This window comes from Odontesthes bonariensis, chromosome 8 (assembly GCF_027942865.1).
Source record: "Odontesthes bonariensis isolate fOdoBon6 chromosome 8, fOdoBon6.hap1, whole genome shotgun sequence".
Classification (NCBI taxonomy): domain Eukaryota; kingdom Metazoa; phylum Chordata; class Actinopteri; order Atheriniformes; family Atherinopsidae; genus Odontesthes; species Odontesthes bonariensis.
The window spans coordinates 13968645-13980644 of record NC_134513.1 but is presented as its reverse complement, the minus strand read 5'-3'; the positions used below and the strand labels follow the sequence as shown (position 1 = coordinate 13980644).

Below are 12000 nucleotides of genomic sequence, written 5' to 3'. Positions count from 1 at the left end.
TGACTGAAATGACAAAACGCTGTGTGTTGTACGCAGTCTTGGTGGTAGCAGAACCAACTCCTGTATTTTATCACAAGAAAGAACATTCCTTCATGTTTGATTCAGATCACATTTGTAAAAAAAAAGGTTAACACAACCAATCTTCTAATGACTAAGCAGTGTGCGTTATGTTTTTGAAGGCACTGCTCATATTTGACAGCTAGGTGTCACTCTTGTCTACCGTTAATTTCATAAGCGACTTACGGTTACAGTCCTGTATGCAGCATTTTTTCAACCAAGAGCAACTAAACCCATCTGACATGTTTAATTTGGGACTTTCCCATCACAGATGGATTCTAAATAGTTTTTTTTGTTGTGGAAAATGATGATATAAGTGGACCGCCTTGCACATAAAGGATTTAAAAAGTAGGGACTGGTTTATGTCAGCATCTCTAAATTCAAACTAAAGTCACAAGATAAATCTAATGCAGTTGTGCTCCGAGTTAAATGAGATCCGGTCTTTGAAATCCTTGTGCCTTGGATCTAAATTTCAGGAGTCTCTGCACCAGGGCACCACGCTGCACAGCCACCGTCGGTCGAAGTAAACCCTCTCATTTTATGTATGAATTCCCCATGATGCCTGTGGGGTGGTTTGATCTTCACTGATCTTCTCAGTCCCGGTGGATGATGCTCCTCTATAGTGGATGAGATGTGAGGAATAAAAGTCATCTTCTAAGAAAAACAAAGATTTATTTTATCATTTGAAAAAAAAAGAATGCTATGGAAAACCCATAACCAGAAAACTAAAGCCCACATAGAAGAGACAGAGTTACAGCTTTGTAGAGAGGGCGCGTGTCTCCTGACAGAAATAGTGTTTGAGCCAATTCGGAAAATCAAGACTCTCTCAAAGAAATAAAACTTCCTTAAAAATCTCCTTATTTGGCTTTTTGTGTTTTCATTCTCAAGGGACACAAACATAAGAGTCACACAACAGAAGAGACGAGCTGCATTGAAAAGGCATGAGTCCCATTTAGCCCTTTAATCATCGCATTGATTCAGGGCTTGGGAGATCGGAGCTACATTGTTCAGTTTCCTCCATCCAGTGCGCAATGCTGCATTCAAGACGCGTGGGGAAAAACAGCCGCAACCAATTCCGACAGTACAACTCGTTGTAGTTTCCAGGGTGGCAATTGCTGCTTGTAGACATTCATGACATTTCAGAGTGAGAAAAGACACTTATTTTAAGTGCTCTGACCAAATCTTCAACCTCTAAATCGTTGCAGTTCTTAAGTCACACAGCATGGCACAAGCTTCTGTGTCATTTCATCTCAGATGAGTCACATCCCAGCTCTCCGAGAGTCAAGTGTGAGAAAGGCTGAAAGGAGATACAGTGGGTAATTAAAATGTACAGCAGTAGTCACTCGTAGTCTGAGTTTTTTTATGTATTTAAATCCTTTTGTTAAAATCTTGCCGTTATTCCCTCTGACATTGAATGCAGCACAGCATCGTGGGCTTCAGTTAGTTTGTTCAGGTCATCTCTTAAAAAGGCATTTTCATGAGTCAAACATGCTTCCATTTAGAGTTTTTTTTCCTCCTCATATTGTCAAAAAACATACACCCGTTTTTCTTCTCATTTTTTAAACTTAAGTTTCACTTCTCACAGTCTATGTTCACACAAATGTGCATGTCTGCTTAAATAGCACAATTTTCCTCAAATGGTTTAAAGGAGCAACTATTACCTGAAGACATAAACATTGATGTTTATATAGCTTTAACCAAAAAAAAAAAAAACCCAAAAAACATCAGTTTAACAAGACAAGAGGCAGTTCAGAAGCTTTCTTGGAATTTTCTGAAACAGTTTGACATTTTGGGAAAATTAGCCAATTTTTTTTCGCTCATTCCAGACAAAGCAACAACCAGCAGGTGGGAGCTTAGCTTAGGGCAAAACTGAAAGCAGATGGAAACCGCTTCACTCTTTACGCTCTGACCGAAATTGATAAAAATCCGCTGATCAGCACCTTTAAAGGTCACGAATGTGCATGTTTGCTTAACCTGCAGGAACAAGTATACAAACCATTACACCGCGGTTTTGTTTGGGGTTTTGTTCCAGAGAGTTAAAGCTTCTTTCAAAGAAATAAGTCCCGCATTCGACGCCCAGTAAAACTAAAAAGTTGAATTTTTAACTTATCTACTAAAGAACCATAGGTTAGTTCCAGTGAAGACATAACAAACAGAATGTCTTTCGTTACTGCGCATTTCTACATATGTCAAAAAAAAGATCATGAACCTCATTTCCCAGAAGCCCTAGATGTCACAGCTCCAACATCTACGATCACAGCAGGACACTGAGTAGCTTCTGAGACAATGGATAAGCCGATGCTCGTAGTTTCGAAGTATTAGAACATAAACAGCAGATTTTTTTCACAAGGATCCATGTAAGAGTTGCTGAATCAGCTCTCTATGTTTATGGGTAAACTTGATGCGGGGATTTTCTTATCGCCAAAGGCGGGGCGAGCAGTTTTCTTTCCCTTTCAGCTACACATCTCCTGACTTTAGCTTCATATTTAGCACACAAAACAAACAAAAAAAACTGTTCACAGTCCATTTCCCAAAATGTCCAAATGTTCCTTTTTTAGAAACACAGCATAGACACACACAAGAAGGCGTACAGTACATGAATGCACAGAAATACACATTCAGACTCATTACAACAATGTGCGTCTCAGACACAGACAACAAAAAACGATCCCATAAATAAACAGACACACGGTACAAATCAACCTTCGGGTGGATGTTTTGTCACAGCTCGCTGGTGTACAAGGAGGCATTCAGTGTGGGTTCAAAGCTGATCAACTGGCCACAAAACAGCCAGAGCGTTTGTTTGGAGGTGAGAGGTGCTGCTATAACACACACACACACACACACACACACACACACACACACACACACACACACTTCCCTTTGAGGGCAGGACACAACAACACAAACCCAGATACGAGCCCACTCATTTATATTCAGATTTCCGTGTGTGTTGTTGGTGAAAGCAGAATCTCCTGGTGGAGATGAGAGCGGCCGGCAGACCATTTATCGGTTATCGGTCCCACACATCTCCCTGTGGTGGCTCAAGGTAACGGCAGCGTTTTGTCACATTTTTGTTAGGTTGTGTTCACCTATCTTTGTGCTAACTCTTGTTCTTCCGTCTGGCTCCACGTGGAGCCCAGGCAGGTGTAAGGCTACATGTCGACACACATCCTGGACACCCGTGGCCAGAATTCGGACGAGGTTTTTCCTGCTCTGTCCCCGTTCAGTGCGGGAGGAGCAATCGTTCCAAAGTGTACTGTAAATGCTCCCAGTTCTTCCACAGGAGCACCAGCACAGACACGGCCACGCAGGTGAGCGCCAGGTGGACGCGGCTGCGCAGCAGCGTTGCGGTGAACTTCGCCGCAGTGGAGACGCACACCAGGATGACGGTAACGATGGCCAGCATGATGCTGATGCACTTCCCCAGCAGCACTTTGGCGTCGGTGTTCTCCAGCTGAACCGTCTGCTGCTGCTGCTGCTGCTGCAGCTCCAGCTTCGACACACGAGTCTGACAAGACTCCAGGACTTCCTGCGCACACACACACACACACACACACACACACACAGACAATCAGGTTAAAGATCAGGGAAATAGTGGAAACCAGTGAGTCACAGGGGAAGGGCGACATCAGCTGCGCTAGAAGTGAGCAGGAGTGGTTCATCACATCGGAAATGAATGAGAGAAGCTGGAAGCCTCAAGTGTGGAAAGTTACCAAGAGATAAAGCTCTCTTCATCTCACAGTCCCCTGTCTCATTTTTTATTCATTTTCAAAAGCAAAAACATCTGTAAGCGCATGATCCTTGGTTCTGCTACGAGTTTGGAATGTTTAAACAATCAAAACCAAAGAAAAAAACACGAGAAACTAAATAATAATAATAATCTCAACCAGCAAGAAATCCACCGAATCTTTCAATTATAATCATAATAAGCAACAGAGAGATAATTTGGCATATTTGCATGATAAACAACAGCTATTTGGCGACGCTGTTTTGCTGGACTTTAACTTTAAATCCATCTAAATAATCATCCAAAACATCTGCTGTAATTTGATGCTAATTAATACACTGCCGGTCAAAATAATAATGAAAAAAACCTAGATTTAACAATCAGATATGTAGGAGCCTCCCGCCGACAAAGTGCAGCAGTGATTGATTGATATGTTTCAGTAACAACAATTCATTTAACTCTTAACTGATGCGATGAGTAGCCTCTGATTCCCCGAGGACCCATATTAGAAGGCACATCCTGTGGTCGTGGAAAAGAGGTCAAAGGGTCAAATTATTGGTATGCATCAGGCAAACAAAACAGCTGAAAGAGATGGCTGGAAATGCCAAAACTGGGTTAAGAATGGTCAGTGACATTATTCAAACCTGGAAGGAGAAACGTGGTCATATCCTCAAACCGCAATGTGAAGAGAACTCAAGGTAATCTTTTCACGAAATGATGCGGAGAATAGATAGTCGCAAGCATTTTTATACACCACAATTAGAAAGAAGAAAACATTCTCTGGGAGAGCCAAAGAAGACGTTCCCTGAAGGCCGAATCTACACCTCCTTTACAGCGTCACACTGAGACCAAACAACAACTAGCGTCCATTAAAAAGTCACGCCGACATCACTGTTGAGAACGTTTAAGTGGGAACCAGTGATGGACGCGTGTCATATGGTTGTCATGGGGATATCCCGTCTGTACGGGAGATTGAAGCTGATCCAGAGTGATGGGTACATCAGTGCAGTGGATGGAGTGCTGCACCTATCATGCCTCGTGCCTCCCCTGATGGCACAGGCGTGTTCCGAGGTGACAACGCCAGGATTCATCAGCATCACATTGTTAAAGAGTGGTTGGGGGAGTGTGAGACATCCTTTTCACACATGGATTGGCAATCACGGAGTCCAGACTTCAACCCCAAGAGAATCTTTGGGATGTGTGGAGAGACCTTTACGCGGCCGTCTAACTCTCCCATCGTCACTGTGAGATTTTAGTCAAACATGAATGCAACTCTGAAACACTGTATGGGCTGTGTGAGTCTAACATGCATTACCTGTATATCCCTGGCCCTCTCGTAGGCCTGGTAGGCCACCTTCTCCTCGATGCTGGCAAGTTCCTGCTTCAGATTGCTGGTCTCGTGCTGGTGGAGCTCCGTCAAGTCGTTTAACTGGTCCTCTAACCGCTCATACCTGGCAGACGGACGCCCACACACGATGCAGAGGAGGTGGAGGCAGCGTGTCGAGGACAGAGGGAGAAACAATGCATAACTGAGTGTGTGTGTGGGCACCAAACACTACAGCAGTTTATCTACTGCTGCAACAAAGCTGCTGCCCTTGGTTGACTTAGCAACAGTGGGTGAGCTCTACTGTTATTTTCAGCATGCAAAAGCTTTTAATTACGACTCCGAGCCCATCAAAGCTTATGTACTAACAAGTCAGGAGGGTTGTCATTATCATAGATCTACACATACAGTGGATCTAGATAAGGGATAAAAAAATATTTCAGGCTTGTGGGCAAATTCTTACTCTGTAAAGATGGCTCGAAAGGGGCAGCGAATGATTATTTCCTTCACTGAGTAACTTGCAGATCATTTCTTAATCCATGATTCTGAGTATCAGAAGCTTAATTTGATCCGACCACCGGTCCAAAACCTGAGTACATTCACATTGAAATACATTTCCAAACAGTCAGCAGCGACGGTAAGTGAAACGGTTCATTTTCTCTCGATTAATTGCCAAAAGTTGCAGCTCTTGCTCAAATTTCAGTTTCAAGGCTGAATACTGTGAATAAGATAACTGGTGTTTTCATTATTGACAGTTATGAGCTGCACGATGAAGAAGACCTTTTGTACCAAAGGGACAATAATAAGTATATCTCATGCTCATCTATTCATACAATTAACAGGAGCGAAACATAGCAGCGATGGATGGAAGCAGCTGAAAATCACTGCTGTACATTTTAGAGCTTGATGAAGAGTCTGTGCAGTTGCTTTCAACTCCAGGAAAACGCGACGCTCACCTCACGCAGAAGGACACCTTCTCCACACCGCTATTTGTCAGAAGTGAAGCCGCACCACACAAAAGACTACAACTCCTTCTAAATTACAGTTTTCTCTTGGCTGTAAGAGCTCACATCGACTGAGCAGACGTGCAGCATTGTGTGTTGGACAAAGAGGCGCCGGATGGGAACAGATGAAAATAACATAATGTGGTCAGAGAGCAGGAGCCTCAGCCACAGTTCAAACGCTTGTCTCTTGTTTGGCTCAGACATAAAGTCAGATTCATATGAGAAGGTCATCATATGTCAAATCAACCCACCACTGCTGTTTCTACCTGTCTGTTAATGTAACTGCAGCAGAAGCGCCGGTGACTAAAGCTGTCCAAAACGTGACCTGTGACGGAGCCCAGTTCAGGTTTAAGACCGTTTCAGCAGATCTCTTCATGTCTTCCCTCTTCTTTAGACCCTCTGACTGGATGCTGGTTTTTATTTATTTTCTGGACAACGACTCATGGCTCCTACTGACTGTTGACAAACGGTCCATATGACCTGTTCATGTGAACAGTTGGTTTTGACTTCAGAGAAAGGGCAAGAAAGAGACGCGCAGCCTACCATCTATCAGTGAAATCTGTGAGGAAGTGGATTTCAACAGACCATAATAAGTGTGTTTGTTCTGTAGGGCTCTAAATTCACACAGTCCCTGCCAGAGCGAGGGATCCGATTCCCACGTTGCAAGTTCTCCCCTGCTGGCTCAATTCTGTTCACTAGTGAAGTCCAGAGGATCAGCAAAAGTGTTCCAACCAACATAACATTAAAACAAGTTGAACAACTGTACACAGATGGGATTATTCCTGAGCCTGCTCACCTGTATCTCTCCTCCTGCATCACCTGGGTGAAGTAGCTGTAGTCTCTTTTGAACTGCGTGTTCAAAGTCTCCATGTCCTCTGCCAGCTGGGACTGAGCCTCCCTGATCTCCCGCACCACGTCCAGCACTTCCACGAGACGCCCGTTGGAGTCGGACCTTCCCGGACCTCCGGACCCCGCCCCCGACCCCCCCGCCGGGTTTCCGTTTGAGTCGGCAGACGCCGACGTCGCCGTGGAGCACTCGTCGTCGCTCTGGTACTTTGTCGACTTGGCGACGGTGGTGGCGCTGCCGCTCAGACCCCTCGCTCCGCCCTCCACCTGCAGCCCCGACCCCGACTCCATGGAGCTCTTTAGGTGGGCGATGTTGTCGGCGCTGCCAAACTTGTTCCTGATGAGGTTGGCGAACTCCCTGGACTTGTTGAAGAAGAACGGTGGCGAGAGCGACACTCCGGGCCCGATCGTCTTCACTTTGTCCAGCGTCGGGTGTCGTCCGGTGGCGCTGACGTCCCGCAGGCTGCCCTCCTTGCTGTGTGTCCCAGACTCCTTGCCGCTGCCATCTTTCTGGCCGTGCTTCCCGTTGGTCTCGCTGTCCTTCATGCGTCGGTGGTACTGCTCCAGCTTCCTCTGCAGCCGAGCGATGGACTGGGCAGACTTCTGGTTCTTCTTTTCAAAGACCTGACGTATCCGGGACACCTGCTGCTTGTCGGCATTGTTCACCAGCTTCAGGTATTCCGCAACATTCTGGTCCCGTGCCGTCTGCTCCACCTTAATCTGCTCCGTCACCTGCAGTTGGAGCGACAGAAAGTTTTTTTTTTTTTTTTTTTAATGAAAATAGCTGCAAAAAAATTTTTTTTTTCACTTTTAATGTGGAAAATTAACACATGAACATCCTCTTTAGGAGGATATTCTTTTAAAAAAAAAGTGTTCCCTTGATGAACTCCAACCAACAGACTGAGCAGGGCTGGTATAAAAGGCCTCAATAAAACAACTACTTCACTAAATCTGCCCACTAAAATTGACTTGAATGCTACTACTGGGAAGTTGTGGGTGAAACAGGGGATAATCAACTGTAAATAGTCAGAAACCCGACACCCTGCAGAGTTTTTGTCGTTGTGTTTTGGCCCTGAAGTGCAAAACACAACGGCAAATCAAAAAACACAACGACATTAACCAAAACGGAAAAGGTAGGTACCCTCGGGCGAAATAAATCATCGCTGATTGGACTGGTGGTGGTCCGTGCTTTAAACCGGAAAGACTATGGTTTACATGTTTTCAAAATAAAAGCGCTGCTAGTGACAACGTACACGCTGCTATTAAAGAATATTTAGATGTAAATATCCTGTCTTACAGGCTGCTTTATCTCTTGATGTTAACAAAAGGATCTCAAAAGATATTGACAAGATGTTATTAAAGTTTATATGGCGGAACAAAAACCACTATATTAAAAAATCATTAATAATGAACTCATATGATAATGGTGGCCTTAACATTTTAGACTGATTGGACTGGTGGTGGGTGCTTTAAACCGGAAAGACTATGGTTTACATGTTTTCAAAATAAAAGCGCTGCTAGTGACAACGTACACACTGCTATTAAAGAATACTATATTAAATAATAAGTAATAATGAACTCATATGATGATGGTGGCCTTAACTTTTTAGACTTTTACACTTCAAATAATACTTTCAAAATAAATTGGTTTAAACAATTTATGAAGAACCCATCTTCAATTTGGAACTTCATACTAAATGTTATTTTCTCTAAATTAGAAAGCCTAAATTTCTTTTTACTTTGTAATAATAATGTTGAAAAAAATCCCCTCAAAACTATCCTTCTTTCATAAACAGCTTCTTTCTTGGTCATTGAGCTACAAAAAGATTTTTCCCCACATAGATACATGGTATGAAGTTCCAAATTGAAGATGGGTTCTTGATACATTGCTTAAACCAGGGCTATTCAATTACAAATTCAGCTGGGCCAGATTTTAAAACCGAGACCTTAAGCTGGGCCGGACATTTTCAGCGGTAAGGAGGAGGTAATGATGAATTTCAAACCAACACAAGTATAATGAAATAACATGTGATGTTTATTCATCATTTCCCCTCTTCATATTTTTGTAAAACACATTTCAAAACTTTTAAATGAACTGAGGTAGTCACAATACTCTGACTGCTGAAATAACCCAGGCATTAAAACACAAAGGGCACACCCATGGTGATGAAATGGTTTTCCCTTTTGAAATGAAATAAACATATCTGACATAAGAACATCAAAAAGTGCATTAAAAACGTCTCTAAATAAATAGAACCTGAGGTAACAGCAATGCTGTTTTTCACTTAAAATACTAAAAAGAATATTTTGGTCACAAAATGTTTGTCTCCCTTTTGAAATGAAATCAAAGTAACATTCTGGTCATTTCTGACCGTAGCACATCACAAGGTGCGTTTAACTGAAGAAAAAAGAACCGCCCAGGCGGGATTAACACGACGGTTTTCATCGTCAATTTTTCTTTTGAGGGTTGAGAGGGACGTACCTTTTCAGTTGGAGTTGAGTTGCTAACTTTCAGTAACTTTCAAAACAACGCGCTGCCCTGTGGGTTGGTTGTGTGTTCCTAGGCTACATGGAGTGTTGCATTCAATTTCTGATCTACTGTAGGAGTTTTGACCTAATTTTCGCGAACTGTGTTTTTCCGTTTTTCTCTGCTTTTTTTGGCTGAACCACAAGTTGGGGCCACTCAGGTGTTGCTTCTGTGCCGCGGGCCGCCATTTGAATAGCCCTGGTTTAAACCAATTTATTTTTTATTTTAACTATATTTAAGTATTATTTAAAGTGTAAAAGTCTAAAATGTTAAGGCCACCATTATCATATGAGTTCATTATTAAAGATTTTTTAATATAGTGGTTTTTGTTCCGCCATAGAAAGTTAATAACATCTTGTCAATATCTTTTGAGATCTTTTTGTTAACATCAAAAAGCAGCATGTAAGACGGGATATTTACATCTAAATATTCTTTAATAGCAGCGTGTACGTTGTCACTAGCAGCGCTTTTATTTTGAAAACATGTAAACCATAGTCTTTCCGGTTTAAAGCACGGACCACCACCAGTCCAATCAGCAATGATTTATTTCGCCCGAGGGTACCTACCTTTTCCGTTTTGGTTAATGCCGTTGTGTTTTCTCTTTTGCCGTTGTGTTTTCTCTTTAGCTGTTGTGTTTTGCACTTCAGGGCCACCGTAAATAACACTCAGGAGTTACAGTTTGTTTTGTACAAAAACACGAAAATGCTCTTTTTATTTTTTCTTCTAATCATTCTGCTGGTTTATGGGAGAGGTTCATACCCAGTTCAGCGGGTGTAAACAAAAAGAAAATGACAAATGAATACGTGGATCATTGCAGAATAAATGCAGATAAAAACACATTTACAGGACTCATTTTAGAGAAAAGGTAACCTACAAATAAATATGTTTAACTTAGGTTTTATTTGTTTGTGTGTAGGGGTGATAAGAGTAGCCTTTTACAGAGTTAGTTAATAACGCTCAAGAGTTGTTGGATAAACTCTTAAATCTATGACAAAAAAAATTGCACTGATGCCTATTTCCATGCAACTGAACTCGGAAATTTTGTTTAATTTCTAAAGAAACAGCGGTGATGGAAATAAACCAGAGAAATGGTTGGATTCATGTCTGCACTACCACAGTTGGAATGTAAATGAGAAATGATTCAAAGGGGATTTCTAATCATACCTCCCACGTTATGATGGCTCACTCACTACATGAGTAAATCAGAAAGAGACAAAAGGAGAGGAGTAATGGTTTCTTCTGACCTTAAGGATCTTCTGTTGCAGGCTGTCAATGCCCAGCGCTCCCTTTGTGAAGTCCAGACCCACGCCATCGTTCCCTATACTGTCAACCACGTCCAAGTTGGACTCTGAGCCGCCGCGACGAATGGGCACCGGGATGCTGAGGCTGTTGACATCGCAGCGCTCCGCCTATGGACACAGTGATACGGCGTTAGGGCCTCGGCTTGAAAGTCAGAAGCAGACAACAAACCGTTACATGAGACATTACTTTTCACAAATAGTCAGTCTTCATTTTATATTGTGGCCCACGAGTCGGGCCGTGACAGCAGAAAGATGTTGGTGCAAAAAGCAAAACCCTGCAGCTCCAAACAGACATCAGCAGGTTGACTTTAAAAAAAAAAATGAATGTCCGCTGGTACGTCTCAAACAACACGTAGGCGGTAAAGAAATAAGATAACTGGACAAATCAAAGACCTGACCTGTTCATGTCACAACTAAAACGACTCGGCATCACCACAGAGAAAATGAGCGCAGTAAGTGCGACGTTGACAGTCAGCAGAAAAGCATATTTTGCAGACAAAAGGCAGCCTTTGCACAGACATAAGATGAAGCAGTCTTCAGGATTTCAGGCAAAAAAGTATTTACCACAGACCTGCTGCATAATCTTGCCGCTGATATAAAACAGCAGGTGTGTTTATGTGGCTTCAGAGAACAGCTTCCTACATCTTTTGTGTGTCTCGGCTTTGTCTCTTTGCGAGAAAAACACCTAAGCATTTGGCAAGAGCGAAAGGAAATTAAGAACATAGAGACGTCTTGGCAGGATTCTTGTGTTTAGACTGGAGGGAAAGGGGGAAAAAGACGATTGCACAATGGTCCCTTGCAGCAAGGAGCCCTGAGCTCCCAACAAACAGCCTCCAGTGCCTCTAGTTCTGTGCATTGACAAAAAGCAGACGATTATGTAAGGAAACCTAAAATATTAGTATCTAGTTGCCACGGCAGCAAAGCACACGCAGACGGACTTAGCTTTAAAATCACTCATAAACAAGCAAACTGCTGACATACCCTGAGGGCGGGTTTTTGTGCCTGAACTCTTTTTGTCTTTCACAGACAGAGACGAGCAGAATACAGGACACTTTAATTGTGTCCTGTGGCTTTTAGCCGTTCAGCCTGCGATTCATCCTGCAGAGTCAGCGATCATCAGTCCGAACTGTGCAAAGCAGTCCTAAGGCATCAAAACAGTAACTTAGCTTATTTCACCACAGAGCCATTCGTGTAAAAATCACTGCTCTGCA

At 42.8% G+C, this 12000-nt stretch overlaps 1 protein-coding gene across 3 annotated transcripts in view; it reads right to left on the bottom strand.

Moving 5' to 3' along the window:
* Window positions 1-723: 723 nt before the first annotated feature.
* tmcc3 (transmembrane and coiled-coil domain family 3) overlaps window positions 724-12000 on the bottom strand; it is a 51070-nt gene continuing 39793 nt past the window's right edge. For all 3 annotated transcript variants that reach the window (XM_075471829.1, XM_075471830.1, XM_075471831.1), the window contains 4 exons: window positions 10733-10897; window positions 6912-7693; window positions 5103-5238; window positions 724-3589 (listed from right to left, as the gene is read on the bottom strand). In XM_075471829.1, coding sequence (XP_075327944.1) covers window positions 3284-3589; window positions 5103-5238; window positions 6912-7693; window positions 10733-10897 — 1389 coding nt within the window. In that variant the 3' untranslated portion in view covers window positions 724-3283. The remainder of the gene's footprint in view (window positions 3590-5102; window positions 5239-6911; window positions 7694-10732; window positions 10898-12000) is intronic.